Consider the following 21,570-nt stretch of genomic DNA (forward strand, 5'->3'; position numbering starts at 1 on the left):
AAAAAAAAAAAAAGAATCAAGAATGTCAATCAACTGCCTTTCCAAAACATAGGATGAAAAACAGGAGGAAGAAGCCGGGCGATGGTGGCGCACGCCTTTAATCCCAGCACTCGGGAGGCAGAGGCAGGTGGATCTCTGTGAGTTCAAAACCAGCCTGTAGAGCTAGTTCCAGGACAGGCTCCAAAACCACAGAGAAACCCTGTCTCGAAAAACCAAAAAAAAACAGGAGGAAGAGAAAGTGTGCCAGTACCTTTAATCCCAGCACTCTAGAAGCAGAGACAGCGATCTACTTCAGGGAAGACAGAGGTACACAGCTGAGACCCTGCCTCAAAAACAGGGGAGAAAAAAAAAAAAAAAACACCACACACACAAAACAATAAGAAAGCTACAGAGAGGTCATTGATAAAGTGCTCATCTGAATGTGTAAGGACAAAGGCTGACAACATTCAGCATAGGGAGACGCAACACAAAGAGCAGAGAACATATAAGAATGCTTTCATACAAACACACAGCTACACACAAGGCTGGCTGAGGCACTGTTAGGTTTAAGAGGAATAAAAAAAATTGTCCTACCACTGAGCTGCTTCCTCAGCCCACACACCCAATCTTGATTCTGGCCTTTCCTAGATGTAAAGAAATATACTCCCGAGGCCTTTAATCCTAGCAGTCAGAAAACCAAGACAGGAAAATTATGAGGTTCAGGAGTCTACCTCAAATCACCAAGGGAAAAAAAAGACTCTGAAGAACAAGAATACATCTCACATGAGGTGAGTGCTGTGGACCTCGAGTGTCAATTAGTAGACCAAGTGTTTGTCCTCTCATTTGCTACAGGGCCCTATGGTTGCACCTGCTACTTAAGGTGAGCTTTGAAAAGACACTGTGCCTGTTCATGGTCTAAAGCAGTTTATTTCACTCACTGCATTTCCAAAACCACTTCTAAGCATTCACTGCATGTCTAGAACGTTTTCCAGGCATGCTGCTGGCAAAGCATGGCACTTCTAAACCTAAACTTTGATCCAGACATCTGCATTGCTTGCTTGTTTGCTTAATTATTTATTTTATGTGCATTGGTGTTTTGTCTGTTTATATCTGTGAGGGTGTTAAGACTTCCTAGAACTTAAGTTACAGACAGTTGTGAGCTGCCATGTGGGTGCTGGGGATTGAACCCAGGTCCTCTGGAAGAGCAGTCAGTGTTCTTAATGCTGAACATTCTCTCCAGCCCTCTTTTTAATTTTGCTGTACATTTTACTTAATGTCTTTTTAAAGTTTTTGTTATGTGTGTGTGTGCCCCACCAAAGCCAAAAAGAGGAGTTTGATCCCCTGGAACTAGTTACAAATAAATATAGTAATGAGTGGTGATGGATCCAGGTCCCCTGCAAAAGCAATAAGTGCTCTTACCCACTGAACCACTTCTCCAGCTCAAATAATATAGCGTCTCAGTGAATGAATGTGCCACCCTCTGCTCTACTAATCCTGAAACTCCCAATAACCCCTAAGTTCTGACTCTTCTCAACGATGTGGGAATCCCCATTCTGAAAGAATTCTAAATCATGCTTCCACTTAAACTGAACAGTACTTCAGATTCATATGTCCAAAAGAATCCACAGAGTCCAGAGTTCAGATTCAAATACCTAAAAAGGAATTTTGTTTTACCACTCTGTCCCAGTAACTTCCCCAAGATGGGAAGGTATTATTTTTGGCAAACAAACTAAAAATTATCCTAATTTAGAGGCACTCAGAAAAGTGATAGCATGAAAAAGTGACAGATTGACAGGCAGCAATGATGCACGCCTTTAACACCAGCCCTCAGGAGGCAAAAGCAGGCAGATCTCGGTGAGTTTGAGGCTGGCCAGGTCTACAGAACTAGTTTCAGAATAATCAGGGATACACAAAGGAACCCTGCGGGGAGGGGTATAAAGTAAGGGTCTTGTGTGATGATAGACTGATGATGACAGATAGGAATAATAGCTATCCATGTAAAAATAATCCTCTGAATATTAAATTCATCCTAACAGGTCTGCTGCTAGCTATGTACTTCATGACAGACTCCCAGAGAGTGAAGGGAAGAGACCAATTGACTACAGAGTGTACTATGTATGAGATGGACGCTGATGACATGAACCCAAGTTACTTACCTGCCCTTTGAATGCATCAATGATAAACTGTAAAGACTGGGGCTGTACACATTCAATGCACTTCTGAACCACATGGTTGCCATTCTGGTCCTTCACACACTTCAGGACATGGCCATCTAGCTCCCGTACCATCTCATTCTATGGGAGACAAAGAGAAAAGACAACACCAGAATCATAGCCAGCAACACCCAGACAATCCCCACACCCTACCAAGCAGCAAAGCACTGCACAGATACATGGCAATCAAAGTAAATTAAGTCAACTATAGTCATGCAACAACAAAGCAAGAGAAAACAAGTGGGACCTAAAAGATATCAAACTTGGAAAAGGCTTGCTGAGACTCTAAAAACATTGACACCAGCCAGATGTAGTGGAGCACACCTGTAACTCCAAGTCTCAGGAAGTAAGACAGAACTGGAGCTACCACACAACATATGCCACACATATCCTATGCTACCTATAAGTCCTATTTTAAAAATGTGTTTAGTGATACACCTTGTGATCTAAACACTAGGGAGAGGGAGACAGGAGGACTATGAGTCCAAGGTCTGCCTTATCTACAGAGTAAGTTCAAGACTGACCTGGGCTATGTGTGAGAATAAAAAAACTACCATCATCATCTTCAAATAGAAAAAACACCTATGGGAAATGCACAGGATTGATAATATATGATTCATCACACTGTCATATTGTCATTCTGACAATCATGTAAGCTTCATACACATACACACACACACACACACACACACACACACACACACACACACACACACACACACACACACAAATATGAAGGGTTGATCCAGAATTTGTCCAAGTGAGAAATAACTCCAAGAATTGGGAGTACTTTAGTTCCACCCAACAGATCATGTTAGGCAGCCACGGAGCAGACGAATTACAAAGCCTGTTCAAAAAGACCTAGACTGTGAAGCCTCAAACCCAAGCAATTGCCAGCAATGATGCAGCCAGGATTCGCTGGGAAACAACCTGTCAATTATATAATCCCATGCTGCCCTCCCAGCAACAAAAGAAGTTACAGGCGAAGTCACATAATTAAAATTATATGAAAGTCAATGATGGTTCGACCCTGTAATTATAACACTTAAGAGGCTGAGGCAGGAGGATTGCCTCAAATTTGAGGCCAGCCTGAGACATAAACTGAGTTCTAGGACTGCCTGGTCTATAGAGTAAAAAAAGCCCAAAACACCAAAAACTAAATCTATAGAGACAGAGGAAGTGGCGGTGGTGGTGAATTCCTAGAGATGACTGTTGGAGAACGAAGAGGTTCTCAGTTAGCCTAGGCACGGGGAGCACATGTCTCCAAGAGTGCCCCCGCCAGCTTTCTTTAGTAGCATCAAAGGACAGAGGGAAACACAAAGGGCCACAGAATACAATTTCAGAGCAGTCACTCAGTGACTACCAGTGTCTGTGATTTTTCCACCAAGGCGCATTGATTAAAGTCGACAGAAATGGTTTTTCCCAGTTCATTAATTGTGTCCAAATAGCAAATACAGACTGTAAGTAGACAAAGTGCAAAAGCAGTGTGTCAGGGTATGTACTGCAACTAGATTAGATTTTGACTGGAATCTTTCCCTGAGACTCCCAGCCTCAGAACACCTAAAGTGAAATGCTGAACCTGGCTGGGCAGGAGTTGGCTCCCCATTTTCCTACTGATTTCATCTGGGCTTTAACTTCTCTGTGCTCCTCAGTGTTTGTGCTAGAATGTCACAGGCAACTTTACCTAGGCACCTTTCATGAACAGTATGAGTGAATCCCAGAGGCACTGACTCCAGAGTAACTGAAATATCAGCTAACAGAAGACATTCATGATCACAAAAGAACACTTACTAACATAGCACGAGAAAAGAACCATCTGCCTGGGAGACATAGAAAGGATAAAATTCATCTCCTAAAACAAAATATACAGTTCACAGCAGAAGTCCAAACTCAGAACAAGGCACCAGAGGAACTGGGCCAGAGAAAGGAAAAAAGAGCTCCCTGCCTGGTTGCACAAACCCATGACTCAGTTGCTCAGGAAGCCACCTTAGGCAGGAGACTTCCAAGGCCAGTGGCAGAACACACACCCAACCTGTAAAAAGCCCTGGTTTTAACCCCCAGTGTTGCCGTAAAAGTAAAAGAGGAAGAGTTGGGGAGACGGACAGAGAGGGTGGGAAGAGCAATAGAGCCTGGAAAAAGACAATTTGCTAGTGAGGAAGGGAAGGAGAGAAGTATAGAAAGGGTCAGAGCAGCTATTTTCTTTTAGCAAGTAGCCATCATGATCCAAGAGAAAAAAACTTCCATGTGGGGAAAACAGCAGCAACAACAACAACAACAAAAAGCCACAATAATGTGGTCATTAAAATTTATAACATCTCAGTGAATAATAGATAGCAACGAAAACTAGCCTTGGATCTTTCTGTCAAAACAAATATCACCTTTCTTAGAGACTGGGGGCAGGGTCTTCCTAACTAGCCTTCTATGATTGGCTTCAAACTTGGGGTTCTGTTTCCCAAAGTGTGGGATCACTATGTACCTCTACACTCAGCTAAATAGTGTTGTCTTTTCAATGCTCCAAGTCAGACACAGAGCTATGTCTCTAACCTCACCCACTTCACAGTATCTTCAAGAGCCTAGCTATAAGACGCAACAAACTGCAAGATGCACCCCACGTGCCCTGGGCTCCACCAACCTTCAACTGCCAACATCTACACCACTGGCTGGTAGTTCAATGGGTTTGAATCAGAGCTGGTGGGATTCTGCCTGGCTCAGAACGAGTCCATAATAAAGATTCTCATTATCGGACTTTGTCCTCAGTGAGGGCAAGTGGGTCATCATTGCCAGACAACAGCAACCCCTCCACTGAGAAGGCTGGGGGAGCTCAGAGCACAGAGGCTGAGGGGTACAGGCCAGAGGCCTTGGCACCACCTGGCACAAGCAGTTGCAATGTGCTTTCCCTACCTGTGGGGCTCTTGGATGATTCCCCTATCAACCCCCACTCGCAGCAGCTAGTTTTCTGGGCCTCTGTTCCCTTTCTCCTGTCTAACTATCCTAGCCTTGATTCTGCATGGGTTGGGTGAGGGCCTCCTCCATGGGCAGCACCATTTTCCACTGTCCTGTCCACACTGTGGGTCAGCAGCAAGGACCAGCTAGGCCTTTGTCATCACCATGTCACCCATTGACACAGCAGGCCCAAGCATGTGATCAGTGAACAAGAGGGATGGTGAAGGAGATTGCAAGTGAGCTGAACCTCACTTCAGGTTTCTTGGAAAGTTTAGTGCTACTTAAGGAGAATGCTAAGCAGCATTTTATGTGTTTACATCCTTCTTGTAAAACTGCAGTTACTAAGGCTACTCACTAGTCAAAGAGATGATGCTGTAAACTCTTTCACACCAAACACCAGATCCACTAGAAACTTGCAAACTGGGGAAATCCTGCTTGCTCTGCAGATGGAAAGCCACAGGCACCCACATAACCTAGCAAAGATACTCCACACTGACATTCTCCACAGTGCACTGCATGCAGCACAGAGAAACACCGAGAGAAAACTGAAAAGGAAACTTACAATTACCTGCTGGTCTGAGGGAATAAACTCCAAAGCTTTCTGGATAACTCGGCAGCCATACATCTGCAGTGCCAATGATAAGACGTGGCCTCGAATGCGCTCAGCCAAAGCTAGCTTCTGTTCATGACTGCCAAACTAGACATAATGTGAGAGACACCATTACATAAATAAAGAAGAAAGACCAAAGAAAACAAAAGTTTTCTGTAACCTGTGTTGTGTCCAGCCTCAACTTCTTGCTGCCCTGTTTCCTAGGGTCAACAACGCCTTTTAAAAAGCCATTGTTCCCTAAAGCTTTGACCTGAGGAACTTTCTTTAATGTTCAGCCATGTCTTGGTCATCTTGCAAAAAATATTTAATGCCCTAAAGAATTAGGCATTAACTTCTAAATGGAAGGAGCCATATCCTGTTATTCCAAAACCAGCAGCAGAGATGGGACTGGCTTCAAGGCTCAACATGCCTAGAAACGATGTGCTAACTTGTGCTGTATAGGGCAGCCCGTGGACAAGGAAAGGTCGGGCTGGCAAGCCCTTTCACCTAAGTTAGTCTGTCAAGTGCAAGTCAAGTACACACAACATTCTTATGAATTGATGTCTTTCCAGGACTATTGCTATTAAACAGGAAGCCTTTGAAAGGAGAAGCTAAGAAATCCAAAAGGTTACACTATATAGTGTTATCCTAAGGGCTAGTTTACATCCTCTTTGCTCTTGTGTGACTAGAACCATCATGGGACTGTCTAGTGAGGCTCTTTGGCTTGTTCCCAATCACATGGTCACATGTCACATTTGTTCTGACACTCCAAGCTGCACATGCTACAGCACTTTAGTATCAGTGACAAAATAGCAGAGCAGAGACAGTCCAGAATCAAGAGACACAAGCTGGAGAACTAAGTGTCTGTGAGGAAAGTTGGCAGGTAAAGTCTGAGAAAGCAACTCTAAAACCATTTCACAAATAAGAGCCAGAAGAAATTTGTAGATTTCTTTATTTGCAGATAACCTTAGAATTCCACTGTCCCCACACCTGGTTCTTTCAATTTATTGGGACATCCAACAGCTTGAAGCTGCTGGCAATGGTAAACATTGTTAATAAATATAAATAATAAATGACAACAATATTAACATAAAAATAGAAAATGAAAATAAATCCCAAGTCTTTGAAATGTTAAGTCATTAGAGAAAGCAGACATTCTTCATCACTAATGTACTTCCATGACCCAAGTTAATGGGCAAAAGAAGGAGCTAAAACCAAAAGAAGCCCCCCAGAGACACAACTCCAGGCCGCAATGGAATCACTGAGCCTGGTGTACAAAGCCAAGTACTCACTCCCACCATGTCTTATTGTAATTCTGCTAAAGCCTCTGAACCACTGTGCTGAAGGCGGGAGAGGCAGTGCTCAGTGGTTAGAACAAGCATCACTCTGTGTTTCACAGGACCCGAGTCTGATTCCCAGCACCCACCAAGCAGTTTACAATGGACTGACTCCAGTTTCAAAGAATCCAATGTCTCAGGCCTCCTTAGACACACTTTCCCCCCATAAATAAACATGATTTAAAAAAAAAAAAACAAACAAGCAAACAAAAAACAAAAAAAACAATCTCTTTAGGCCAGGCATGGTGGTGCGTGCCTTTAACCCCAGCACTTGGAAGACAGGAGCAGAGGCAGGTGGATCTCTGTGAGTTCAAGCCCAGACTGGGCCCCACGTGGAGACAACTATTAAACCATACCTCCAGAGCACATCTGGATGGGCATTTAACATGGATAAAGAACTGGAGAAAAACGAAAAATCTTTTTCAAGACCCTATCACTTCATTTTAAAGGCTGAAATGAACAGCTGTGCTTCAAAAAGTCAACAGAAATCAAATGCTCTGGAGATTCTCAAAGTGAAAGGGCAGAAAGAACAAAGACATACTTCAAAGAACTTCTGAATGACGTAATTTCCAAACACATCCACCATAAGTTGGTACGCAGCCTGGAGGATTTCATTGAAGACAAGCTGGCGCTCAGCTGCTGTGGCACGCTCTAGTTTCAGCTGAATGAATCTGAAGAACAGAGTGAAGGGGCAATCAAACCACACACAGAGATGATTTGCAAAGGTGTGAAGGGCATCACTTGTTAGATCAACTCTACAACATGCGGCCCATGTGCCCAATAAGTGCAGTGAGTTTTGTTTGTTTAGATAGGGTTTCACAATGAAAACAGAGAGATCCGCCTGCCTCTGCTTCCTGAATGCTGAGATTAAAGAGATGCATCATCATGCCGGGCTGCTAGGCTATTTAAATCAATCTCAAGCTCTCAGAGAAAAGATTTCTGAAAGGGGGAATTCCCCTAACATGGTCCAACTTTCAAAAGTGTATTCCTGTTCTAGTGTGCTGCACTACAGGATGGCACATATACGAAAGCAACCAGCTCTGCTTAACATTGATCTTTAGAAAACAGTACCTCATTGGATACTTAAGGCTCATGGTCCTCACTCTATACCTTCTATCTGGCAAGAGAGGCATTCTTTAGTGTCTGAAATAGTGTTACTCAGTTAACTCACTCGGGTGACCACATAGGAAAACCTTGCTGCCTCCATACCTGGCCTCCACTCCTCAGAGGAGGTAGCTAGCAAAAGCTACAGAGCAGGGAGACCATTAAGAATTTCCCTGAACACAAAGAGTAAGAAAAACCACAACAGATATGAAAAGGGTAAGGAGTGAGTGATATCATCTCATTTTGCTGGATCCCTAAACCCCATGTGTACCTCTAGGGAGCTCTTAGAGCAAAGATTTCCTGGAGCTCTCCCTTCTAGAGCAGGGATGAGAGCAAGTGCTCCTAAGAACTGGGGAATCTACATTATCATGTGACAGTCTGTCTCCCCTAGAACAGATGTTACTGCAGGGCATGCACAGGGCTTCCTGGGAAGACAGTTTCTTCAAATATAGAGACGGGTACAACTTTTGGTGGTGGTGTATATAAAACAGGGTCTTGGGCTGGAGAGATAGCTCAGTGGTTAATTGTAGTGGCTGCTCTTCCAAAAGTCCTGAGTTCAATTCCCAGCAACTACATGGTGGCCCACAATTATCTGTAAGAAGATTTGGGCCCTCCTCTGGCGTGCAGACATACATGGCAAAATGTTGTATACATAATAAATAAATCTTATAAAAAAACAAAACAAAACAAAAACAGGGTCTTAGTGTAGACCAAGATGGCGGAACTTGTGGCAATCCTGAGTCTGCCTCTTGGGTACTGGAATTGTAGGTATGTACCATCATGCCCAGTGGCAAACAACAGTACTTTAAGAGATTCTAGAAACACAGGCTATGCGCTCATAAATGTAGAGTTTGCTCAAAGTCCATCGTCCAGATAAATAAAAGTTCTTTTGAAATATTTTGAAGGCTGTCCCATGCCCATATCCCTCTAAAGTAAGAGACTAGGAGGCACACCAAAGGCATACTGTGAAAGGTACTATTTTTATGATGAGATATATACCTATCTGAGAAATGGAATTTAAGGTACAAATCTCAGATATGCTGTTACCAAAGCCAGGTCCTTACCTAGACCCATGCTGGTCTTGGGAAAATTCCATTATATGGCCAGCAATCTCGCGTAGTTGTAAATTAGGGTACCGATTATTTCGAAAATCTTCCAAAAGTCTGCTCCTGCCAGAGGGCATGACATCAGACATCCCATATCTCAGCCGAGAGGAAGAAAACAGAGTGCTGCTGGGGCTGAAGAGGCTGGAGGCACTGCTTGCACTGCGGTACTTGGCTTCGGCACCAGGAGCAGCAGAGATGTATCTTCCACTGCCATTTGTGAGTCCTCCTGTTGGTTACAGAACAGAAAAACCTGAGTCCATGGTTAGGGGAACCTCATTTAAAAGGAAAAAGTACCCCCTCCTGCCCCCTCCACAAGCCTGTATGACCTCACTTCTTCCATGCCACTGTTACGATCAGACAATTCTACTACTACTGTGACTTTCATAAGGCCCACTTACCAATCTGGAAGAAAACATTTGCATAAAGATTGAGAAAGAAGTATTTATTTGGGGTTTTGTTTGTTTGGTGGTTGTTTTGCTTTAACCACTGATAGCAAAATTGGTGCTGTAGTACTGGGGATACAGCTCAAAGATGGAGCACTTGCTAGCATAAGTGAGGCCCTGGGTTCAATTCCCAGCACTACCTAAAAAGGAGAAAATGAAATCAAGTAAAAAGAATGGAGCAATACATTGTATGTCCTTAATAAGTAAAATGGGGCAGAGCACCTGCAGTAAGAACTCAGGAAATGCAAAGCACAAAGAGGCTTCTGAGCTTGTCCACTCAGCACTAAGGAACTCACACCATTCCTAAATAACCTTCATTCCCAGCTCAAGTACTCCCTTTAAGATCAACACAAACACGAGTGGGGTAGTTCAGGGGTAGAGAAAGCACTTGCTTTTGCTGTAAGAAGGAATTTATGTACAGGAAACTCTGGGAAGTTGTTCTTTGAAGAATCATTTGGAAAGCTCGCATCTAAGGTAGAGGGCTGGTTTTCAAGGTCCTCATCAGTGGGCAGCTGTTAACAACTTCCACAGGACAATGCCTGACACTATGCAACAATAAAGATTCTCCATGCTACTTGCACTGCTGCTCTGATTGGCGAATATGGTATAAATATGAGGCCCTAAACAGGTAAGACAGAACTACGATCAAAGGGCTTAACAAAAAGTAAAGCACTTCTGGAGTGTGGATCAGTGGTAGAGGTTATGCACGGGGGTAGCACTGGGCTCCAACTGACAACGTGCACACAAGCACAAAGTAGCATATAAGTTAACTTGCTTTTCAATCATTCTTACAGTTCACATGGTTTTCATTGTGGTTTTGCAAAGGTATGGCTTCTCCATGTAACCCCAGCTGTCCTCAGTTTCAGGGAGCCACCTGCCTCTGCCTCCCAAAGTGCTGGAATTAAAGGTGTGAACCACCAAACCCAGGTTCGTTCATGTCTTAATTTTTTCCCCCTGCCATTCAGTAGGCTGCCATCAGGGTCTTATGCATGCTAGCCAAAAGCTCTACCACTGAGGTGCCTCCCAGCACCAGGTTGTTTTCCTCCAATCACTATAAACAAAGTATTGAGAAACACCACATCAACCACAAAGACGGTGATGAGCAGCAACCCCATATCCAAGAGCAATGCCCCTGACCAGAACTACTTATTGCTACCTCCATATGCTCTGAACAGTACCTGTTATGGCATTTAATGGCAAGTACAGAAGAAACCTGACTTGTTCCAGGACCCAGCTTCCAAAGTCTAGGTCTCAGTCAAAACAATGAAACCTAAAATAACAACCATTACTGGTCAAGTTCTACTGTGGATCATAGCTCCTGAGTATCTATCTATACTTAGTTCTTCTGTGGATGTTTCCCATGGTTCTCAACAATATATTTATCTAATATGAAACTGAAGTCTGAAAGAAAAAGCTGTCATCCAAAACTGCAATACATACAGTTCTAATAGCCAGAATGGAACGCAAGGCCCTTGGCCCTATAGTCACAGCTGTGTGTGACTTATTTCAGACTCAGTTATATCAACTTTGATTATTCTTCAGAAAGCTGCTACAGTCCTCACATTCCACAGCACTTCTGAATGCAAATGGATATATTAAATTAAAAAAAATAGTCTAATGATTGTTCTCTATTGCCGTAAGAAACCATTCTTCTCTGTTTGGGGAGAGGAGGATAAAGACATGGTAACAAGGTCGGTGGAACAGCAGGTATTGCAAATGTGGTGGTCACAATAAGCATGCCTAGGAAGGAACAGCACAAACGCACACAACTGTCAAAGCAATCTCAGGTACCCTGTCAGCGGGTCACTGACAAAGGCAGAAGGTATGCTGAAAGAAAGCCAGGTCCTTGATATTTAAAAAAAAAAAAAAAAGTCAGATAAAGCAACAAATAATCCTCAGCAATGCCCTCTCAATTTCCAGGTATGTACACTAATGTGTGCAATACTGTTGAGGAAATATTAGCTAGACTTTGTTACTATGGCCAAAAATATACTAATACACTATTCAAAAAGCTAGAGGGAATGACATGCCTCTAAATTATATATTTCTGTTCAGATTTAATAAGAAAAGAAGTATATACAAATATCTGAAAGGAAAAAATGCTCTCAGGTAATTAATCTGGCAATTTAATGATGTATTCTGAATGAGCCAGGTATTTCTCCATGCATTAGAGTAATACCTTAACTTTAGCTTAAAACTGAAGCTCCAAAAACAAAACAAAAAAATCTGCACTTCTCTGGTCCTGTTCTGGAAACACATCTAGCAAACAACAGATTTCAGTATTTATTGACCAAATCGCTCTTATACTAGGAACGTCAAAAACAAAACAAAGCGCACACGTGTCCAAGCCGTAGTAGTTATTCCACCCCTAGGTACCTGTGTACAAATCACTGTAAGTAGTGCTTGCATCTGATAGCCATTCTTGAAGAGGACAATTAACAGGACTCTTAAAAGCTAACTCTGACTTCCATTTCCAATAGTATTCAGACAGTGTCTCAAAGCAACATTCTAGAGAATTAAGTGTTTAGATATTCTACTTTGTGTGTGCTTGCTGTTTAAAGGTTTTGTCTTCTGTCACCACCGGCTCACCCAAGCACTACCCAATGACACATACACCCCACACCATACATTACCCTCTATGCTGGGGACTGAACCTTGGGCATTAATACTAGGCAAGAACTCAACCAGTGGGCTACATCCTCACCTCCAATATTTAATAGAAGCAGCAGTAATCTCTACCTTAACACATCTTGGTAGTCCTAAATTAAAGAAAACTACATTAAAACATGTCCAGTCAAAGGGTCTTAGGATAACAAGGGACCAAAGAGTGGTTTCTGTTTCTATTCTGCTTTTGTGGAGTTATCTTTTTTCACCTTTATGTGGGTCCTAAGAATCTAACATAGGTCACCAGGCTTGCATGGCTGGAGCTGCACCAGCTGAGATATTACACCAGTCCTGGTTATAATTTATGACAACTCTGAGAATGTACATGGAAGAGACGCATCTTCTAGAAAACCCAATTACCATGCTGTGCAGTGCTGGCACAAACCTTTAATCCCAGGACTCGGAAAGTTTATGGAGGCGGGTCCCTGAAAGCCAGGCTGGTCTACCCTGAGTTCCAAAACAGGCAGAGATATACAGAGAAACCTTGTCTCAAAAAACAAACAAACAAAAAAAGAAACACAAAACCTAAACGCAAGAGTCCAGACATAAAGAAAATAAATTAGAAACTAAAAATCTTACTATAAATAAACCAAGATGGCTTTACTGGTAAATTTTATGAATGATTAAAAGAGAAATAATGTCACCACTGTACAACTTCCAGAAACTATAGCAGAGTGGCATACTAATAAAAGGTCAATAACACCCTGACACTAAGCATGTCACACAAACACATTACCCAAAGTAAAGATACCCGTACTTCATGAAAATAGATGTACAACTTTACAAAAATCTTCAAAAAATGAGCTTGGCCATGATCAACAAAGACAGAAAGCACACGGCAATATCAAAACCTATTCACAACAAAACCCAATTTGTAATTGCGGGAGGCTTTCTCAGCCTCATAAAATGTCACCCTGAGTTCCAAAACAGGCAGAGATATACAGAGAAACCTTGTCTCAAAAAACAAACAAACAAAAAAAGAAACACAAAACCCAAACTCAAACATAAGAGTCCAGACATAAAGAAAATAAATTAGAAACTAAAAATCTTACTATAAATAAGCCAAGATGGCTTTACAATAATCAACTGTCACCAAACTTGAGGGCAAATAAACACTATCCCCAAGACAAGGAATACAGACAAAATATATGTTCTTCTCTGTCCTATTATATAGAAAGCCCTGGAAATGTACCTAAAAATCATTAGAATAAACAAAATAATGAGTTTTCTGGTTAAAACCAGGATATAAACTTCAGTTGTATTTTGATAACAAAATCGCCCAAAATTTGAGCACAATTCCATTCATAGCAGCATCTAAACCACACACTGCAAACTACACACTTTGCGGGGAGGGGGGGAGGGGGAGGGGGGACCGGACACCGTAAAAATATGGTGCTGGATGGGCTAAAGAGATGGCTCAGTGGTTAAGAGCACTGACTGCTCTTCCAGAGGATCGGGGTTCAATTCCCAACAACCACATGACAGCTCACAACTATCTTTTCCAGAGGCTCTGCCTCCCTTACAAAGAAAGACACGGGGGGAGGGGGAGGAGGAAATTTTTAATAAATAAAAAAAAAGAAAAGCATCTACTCAATGACCAATAAAAATGAGGTTTGGCACCCTCCTGAAGTTTTTTTTTTTTTTTAAAAAAGACACATGCTGACAAAACATCAATGTACATGAAATAAAAAGTTAAATTAAATTATAAAAAGATACTGGAACAACTAGACATCCACAGCCAAGATCAATGAACCCTTACCCCACAAGATGACAGCATTAACTCAAAATGAACACATTAAATTAGGAGTTAAAACAATAAAACGTGAGGATAAAATACTTGTTACTCTTCCCAAAGAACCACTCCATGGATCCAGTGATTGTGGGCCCTGAGGGTGCCTGCATTCACATGCACCTACACATAATATAAAATTATAAAAATGAATCTTTAAAAAAAAAATCAATAAAACTTTCAGATGATAGGAAACTGTATTCAGGCCTAGAGTTAGGAAAGTATTTCTAGGATAACCAAAAATTCATTCAAGTAAACATTATCAAAATTAAAACGTGACACACTTTAAAGACACTGTTTCTAAAATAGGAGAAGTAAAAGATGAGAACATAAAAACTTATAACTCAAGTAAGCCAAAGGTTTTCTACTTTTCTTTTAAAAATAAACATTGGTGTTTGCCTGAACCTATGTCTGTGAAGGTACCAGATCCCCTGGAACTGGAGCTACAGGCAATTGCGAGCTGCCATGTGGGTGCTAGGAATTGAACCCGGGTAACTCTTGGAAGAGCAATCAGTTCTCTCAAACGCTAAGCCACCTCTCCAGTTCCATAAGCTAAAGGTTTGAATGAGTAAAACACACGAGGAGATTTCAAAGATAGCTAAAGATTAATAATAAGCACATAAAACAATGCTCTAAAGCCAGAACATATGAAACAAACACTTGGGAGGCTGAAGCAGGAAGATTACAAACCTGGAGAGCTTGGACTACAGTAAGTTTTGTCTTAACCTCCTCCCAAAAATGATCTAGGATAACAAGTCAGTGGCAAAATGAAAATAAAACTACCAAGAAATACTATTCCTTGCACATGAAAAGAACTATATCAAATCAGACCAAAAATGTAACTGAGGAAGTAGAGACATTGGAATCCTTGTAAACTTCTGGTGAGAAGTGAAACCATCAACCACACCAACCTACAGTTTCTCAGAAGAAAGTTGAATGCGACCCAGCACCTGAGAGGCAGAGGCAGGCAGATCTGTGAGATCCAGGCCAGCCAGAGCTACCGAGTAAGATCATATCTAAGCAGAAAGAAAAGGCTGATCATAAAGCTCAACACACAATCTACTCCTAGAGAAACAGCACATCTACGGAAACTCTGGCATTGCGATATTCATAGCTGTATTATGTGTAACAGCCTGAACAGGAACAAATACCTATGAAATGTGAGTAGCAAGACAAAAGGTCCACAAAAATGGAAGATGGTCTAATAAGAAGGAACTATCTATTGGCCTATTTATATTTTAAATTTATAGACCAATTTAAAAAAGAGAAAATAAAATGCAAATTAAATTCATCATTGTTAATTGCATTTAAGATCAGGATTAAGTGCAAACAGGTAAGAAAGGTTGTAAATATTCTCAGTTTTACCCAGACATCCACACAACTTACAGACAGAAAAATTTATTCTACAGAATACATAAAATAGACTCAAAACAAATAGAAGCAAATGGCTGCTGAGGGTTCTTAGGCAGACAGAAATAAATACTAGGCAAGTCAACTGCTTTCTCAGAATGGTCTAATTCATAATGACTCCTGAGTCTAACTGTGAATGCAGATAGCCTGAAAAGAGAAAAGGTCACCCGCATGCAGCATTTTCGGATTCAGTATGAACACCCAGAGTCATTGCACTAAGTTCAGAAGTTGAAAAACTATAAACCACAGGATACAACTGTAGCCTTAAAAAAAAAAAAACAACAACAACAACAACAAAAACAAGCCGGGCAGTGGTGGCGCCGCACACCTTTAATCCCAGCACTTGGGAGGCAGAGACGGGTGGATTTCTGTGAGTTCAAGGCCAGCCTGGTCTACAAGAGCTAGCTCCAAGACATGCTCCAGAGCTACAGAGAAACCCTGTCTCGGGGGGAAAGAAAAACCACCTAGTTATTAGAAGACAGCCAGGTAGGAGAAAGCTCAGCAGACAAGAGCACAGGCTGCTCTTCTGGAGACCTCAGGGTGGATTCCCAGCACCCACATAGTGATGCAAAACTGTTTCTGCCTCCAGTTTCAGGGGATCTGACCTTCTCTTCTGGCCTCATTGGACATGAGAGACATAAGGGGTGCAGAAACACAAATGCAGGTAAAACACCAACCAGTTTATAAAAAAATCTAAAAACTAAAAATATTGACAAAACAAACTAGCAACAGCACCAACAACACACAACAAAACTTTATAGAATTAGTTTTAATGTGCTGGTTCAAAAGACATATTGGGAGGCTGGGGAGATGGCTCAGAGGTTAAGAACACTGATTGTTCTTTCATAGGTCCTGAGTTCAAGTCCCAGCAACCACATGGTGGCTCACAAACATCTGTAAAAATTTCTGGTGCCCTCTTGTGGCCTGCAGGCACACATGCAGACAGACAGAACACTGTAAACAAAATAAATCTTTAAAAAAAAAAAGACATACTGAGCACATTACGTAACAAGAATATGCATTGAAAATGCATGGTTTAGAATTTTAAAAAAAGAAAATCTGTTCAACTGAGACAAGCAAGGAAAGGTACTCAAGCTCTGAGAAAGCTCCCCACATGTGGAATAACATACTGCTATCCTACTACTGTGTTCCCCAGGGGTAAAAATCAATGTTCAGTCCTCCCTCTCTCAGCCTATACCCTCCCTCCTGATCATCCTACATTGGAGCCAGGCTTTCTGTTGCTAAAACACATTGCTGTACCACAAGTCCTGTCCATTTTTCTGTCCATTGTAGACAGCCAATAAGAATACAACACATTCTGATACATATTCAGGTATGCACACGTGTGTACACACACACACACACACACTGTGAAAAACGTGCCTTCAAACTCAAAGACACCATTCTTTGATAAGAATAACTTTTTACTATAGATGGCATCAAAACTTTTCTTGTTTTGTATAAATGTCTCTCCAAATAAAATCATGCTATTTACTTTAACTCAGTCCTCACTGCCAAGTCCCTGAAACCACATTTAAACATGCTGGGCAAAGGTAGAATCTTCTATAAGCATATCCTTTATGATTTGTCCGGGACACTTTCATTTAAAGTCATCAACACAAAATAACAGCACGCTCTCACCTCACCATTTGCTCATAAAAATGTATTCTCCACTTCTCTCATTTAACTTTCCCCATCTGGGAAGTAAATCAGAACCTTGAAATCCACACCTGAGAAACAAAAGAGGAGTACGCCCTGTTTCTGGATAAGAAAGCTACACTCCTACCTGGTGCTACTATAATTTTCCCATTATTCTTAAAGCCTGCTGTTGGAAACCCAATGTCTCTTCTAATAATCCCACACATAAAAGAATATTAATATATAACAGGTGAAAATATATACATCCAGGTATTAAGAGATGGTAGGCTTGGAGCACATTTATAAATACTTAAGAATCTGGCAAAAAATTCAATGAAATGCTTTATGTGAAAAAACAAGCTACTAACTTTTACACAAAGGGGAGGGAGGAATCTACAAAGAAAGTAAGCAACATGTTCAGTGTGGTGTCATTATGGGTGCTATGCTAGGGACTATGCTTTTCTCTGTGTCCTTCTGCTCGCTAGGATAAAGTTTACGGTGTTTGCCCAAGAGAAAAATGTTCACACTGAAGCTGGAGTGAATACACATAGTGTATCCAGATGCTAGGTAATCCCCAACTGCTGTGAAGCTACAGGTACAACCTGAGCAACTTGAGGTATTTACCAAAGGCACAGAACACCAGGACCTTCTAGGATAAAGGGACCACAAAGTACTTGTATCCTTTGCTTATGCAAAGAAAGTACTTGTAATGTCATCGGTGGCAAGAGATTTCTAGCGTTCAAGGTGGTGTTAGAGTAATGGTTCTTACCCAGGTTTAAGCTTGAAGAGGATCCATGTGAAGAGAGGGAAGGAGGTGGTGTCTGTGAATGTCCTGGTCCCTGACTAGGGAGAGGCATGCCCACGGGTCCAGGAGAAGAGGAAAAGCTAAGGCCGTTATAAAAACTGTGTCCAATGGGGGTCAAGCTGCTCGATGTCCTCTTATAAAGGTCACTGCTGCCAGTCAGGGAGTCACGGCGGGAGCCACTGCCAGTGTTGGAGTTTGCAACTAAAATGGAATTAAAACAATGCAGATAAGAACAGGCCTGTTCTTTGAAGAACAAGCCCAGTGGCCTGTTCCTAACACTTTGATCCAGACTCCTTACCACCGCAAATGTGTCAGCAGAGACAGCCTAACTGTTAATGTAGCAGTTCTAGGGTAATAAATAAAGAGGACATGGCTTGGGCTAACAGAGCTATTATTCAAGCCGTTACACAAATATGCCAAATTTACCTTCCTTTAGTGTCACAGATATTATGGGATGGGGGCAGGTTAAAAAGCTTTGACGGCCATATGAGCTATGGGAGAAGTGAAAGGAAATGAACTAGAAGGAATGCCTTTCATCAGCTGAAAGGTTCTGGCAGAAAAAACGCAATACGGAAAAAAGATGTGCAAGCAGGGCACAGCCCTACCACACAAGACTTTCTTATGCAGGCCTGTTGTCTTGGTGGGCTCCATCAGGAGCTGCGGCTAAGACTACAGCTCCAATTAGTACGCCTTCTCTCAGAAATGCCCTTCTCTTCTGAAATCACACTGCTGATAAGGACTCCAAGTATTCCACTGCCCAGTCTACATTCTTGCACTTTTCTCCCATCAAAATAGAATGTTTTGGTCTAGCATTCTTCCTCCCAATGTTCCACAGCATCTCCCCCTTAACATTATTCAAAACATGGGATGAAACTCCCTAATGGTTTAAGGTAGTCAAGCCAAGCCCTGGGCACAATCCTGAATGTGGAGCACCCAGCCCTGTGACCTTCAGTGATTCCTTCTCTCTCAGCCTAAAATCCATACTGCCCAAGTTCCCTCTACAAGCTTCCTAAAGCCTAGAAGAACCTCTCTTTAATTTCCAAAGCCTAAAAACATACTGACAAAGTGAGCATAAGAAAATAGCAACAGGAGCATGAAACTAAAAGAGGTCCCAGTTGCATAACTTAATGTCTATAGTCCAACATTTCAAAGGTCAAGTGGGCTGGCTAGACTCCCAGGGCCTTAATTGATCCAGACTACCTGTGGTATCTGTGCAGGGTGTCATGCACTGACAGGGTTCCAGAAAGATTACAAAACTCATTCAAATTCATTTTAACAGCTTCTTAGTCTAAATTATACCTGCTGTTCCAAACCCTCCAAGGGCGGATCCCAGGGTGGCACCAAGAGAACTGCTGCTTCCGAATCCCAAGGACGTGTTGGCAGGCTGGGCAGAGCCCTGAGAGAAGAGGGAGCTGCTCTGGGAGTTGCTGCTCATAGAGTTGTTGCCATAGAAGGAGCTGGAAGCCAGGTTGTTGCTAGGCTGCTGAGGCTGGGGCTGGGGCTGCTGGGTGCCTAAAGGTCGAAATGGTCCGTTTGTGGTTCCAGCAAGACCACCGGCTGCTCCATTTGCAGAAGCTGCAGCCGCTGCAACAGCTGTGAGAAAGAAAGAAAACCATTAGGCAAAGAAAGACACTAGTCATATTCACAGACTGTGCTATATCTGTTTTTAAAAAAAACAAACAAAACAAAAAAAAACACGAATCTTTGACTGCTACATTATCAAGGCAGACATAGACCTTGCCAAAAAAAAAAAAAAAAAAAAACCCACACTGTCTGTTATCTGAAGTGCCAATCCCCATATCTAACCAGGTAACACAGAACCACCAACAGAATTAGAATCTACCAGACTGCCTTGCGGGTTCTGATTCTCTTTGAAATATTACAGGGTAAGAAAAACTATGCTAAGATTTTCAAAATAAAGCACATTACACCCTATCTGAAAGATTGCTGTTGTTTTAAGTCACCTGACCCATTATTTCCCTCTCCAAAACAAAACTCACCTGCTTGTGCAGCTGAGGAGCTAATGATGACGGGAGCCGGAGCAACAAGCCTAACAGGAGCTCCGAGGCCATTTCTCGCCCCTGCATTCACCACGAGGGCACCAGTTTGGTCATAGTAAGCAGCAGGAGCCAAGACTGGATAACCTGGGGATAGAGAACAGAACACAAATATAGACAGTTTCAGTCTCCGTTGCCAGTGTTTTAACCATCATGCAAAGTATTAGGTGGAAATTCCTGAAGCACACATTTATAAATATTAAACCACACAGCCATTCTAAGTGACATGACGAAATCTCAGAGCATTCTATTTCTAGCCTCCTGTAAATGCTCTCTGCCCATCAGGCACAGCTGTCTAGGTTACCAGACTGTCTCAGCAGTACTGGTGCTGCAGTGCTTGAAGTCATACTGCTTAACAACAGCGGGAAGTGCCTGAGTACTGACACTGAGGCTGCTGATGTGCAAGAATAAAATCTCCATATTCCAATTGTCAAAATCCATCAGGCACAGCTGTCTAGGTTACCAGACTGTCTCAGCAGTACTGATGCTGCTGCTTAACAACAGCGGGAAGTGCCTGAGTACTGACACTGAGGCTGCTGATGTGCAAGAATAAAATCTCCATATTCCAATTGTCAAAATCTATAACTCTAAGCTACTGTGGCTGTTTGGAAAAGAATAATCCCCATAGGCCTATATGTTTGAATACACAAGCAGTATTTAAACCAAAACTGAAGAATATCCCTTAAACAGGCAGCTAGCAAAGCAAAGCTCACACTCACAGATCTCTCAAATGGAAGGATAACAATGACTGGCTCAGAACAAAGCTCTCGTCAATGACCCAGAGGTCTAAGTGAGGGCAAGTATGTATCATCCCTGCCAGTCCCCAATCATAACAGGTTCAGACAAGTCAAAAGCAATACCCATTCTCCTTGAAAACACACATACACTTCTTTGACCCAGCAAAGTATTAAAAAACATCAGTACAACCTTACCTGGCATACCTGCAGCCAGACCTTGTCCAAAGGCAAGAGCAGAATTCACTGCTGCAGCTGCTACAAGGGGATCTGTTTGTTGTCCCTGCTGGTTCTGATTTGGGGTTAAAGGACGCTGGCTAGCCCCTCCACGAAGAACCTAGGAACAGGAGGCAGAAATGCTGTCTCACAGGAAGTTTAGGGGACAGCTTTTTAAAAACACAGCAATAGAAAAGCAACTAATACACCTTAAAACTTATTAAAGCCAGATACGTAGTTAAAAAAAAAGATTATAGCCATTAACTAAAAATTAAAGAGAAGGGCTGGAAGGATGGCTCAGCAATGGGATGCACTCAGCAATGATAATATCGCTCTTGTAGAGTTCTGTTCCTATTATCTACATGGGAGGCTCACAACCACCACATCCCAACTCTAGTTCCAGGAAATCTAATGCACTTTTCTGACCTCACTGATACCAGCCACACATATAAGTTAACGTAGATATAATAGGTTTAAGATTTAATCTAGCCGGGCGGTGGTGGCGCACGCCTTTAATCCCAGCACTCGGGAGGCAGAGGCAGG

The 21,570-nt window shown here is 42.2% G+C and overlaps 1 protein-coding gene and 2 non-coding genes across 14 annotated transcripts in view; all 3 read right to left on the reverse strand.

Annotated features, from left to right (window-relative positions):
- Pum1 (pumilio RNA binding family member 1) overlaps positions 1–21,570 on the reverse strand; it is a 117,358-nt gene that overhangs the window by 11,056 nt on the left and 84,732 nt on the right. For 7 of the 12 annotated variants that reach the window (XM_026781874.1, XM_013348394.2, XM_005353149.2 and 4 more), the window contains 8 exons: positions 21,010–21,148; positions 20,021–20,164; positions 19,320–19,613; positions 17,985–18,221; positions 9,230–9,497; positions 7,603–7,732; positions 5,698–5,832; positions 2,136–2,273 (listed from right to left, as the gene is read on the reverse strand). In XM_026781874.1, coding sequence (XP_026637675.1) covers positions 2,136–2,273; positions 5,698–5,832; positions 7,603–7,732; positions 9,230–9,497; positions 17,985–18,221; positions 19,320–19,613; positions 20,021–20,164; positions 21,010–21,148 — 1,485 coding nt within the window. The remainder of the gene's footprint in view (positions 1–2,135; positions 2,274–5,697; positions 5,833–7,602; positions 7,733–9,229; positions 9,498–17,984; positions 18,222–19,319; positions 19,614–20,020; positions 20,165–21,009; positions 21,149–21,570) is intronic. The other 5 variants (XM_013348395.2, XM_026781875.1, XM_005353152.2 and 2 more) reach the window with 3 other exon arrangements.
- LOC113456716 lies at positions 4,895–4,977 on the reverse strand. Its single transcript, XR_003377466.1, has one exon. It is a non-coding gene; the product is annotated as a small nucleolar RNA SNORD103/SNORD85 (small nucleolar RNA).
- Positions 20,825–20,898, reverse strand: LOC113456717. Its single transcript, XR_003377467.1, has one exon. It is a non-coding gene; the product is annotated as a small nucleolar RNA SNORD103/SNORD85 (small nucleolar RNA).

Source organism: Microtus ochrogaster, chromosome 10 (genome assembly GCF_000317375.1).
Source record: "Microtus ochrogaster isolate Prairie Vole_2 chromosome 10, MicOch1.0, whole genome shotgun sequence".
NCBI lineage: Eukaryota > Metazoa > Chordata > Mammalia > Rodentia > Cricetidae > Microtus > Microtus ochrogaster.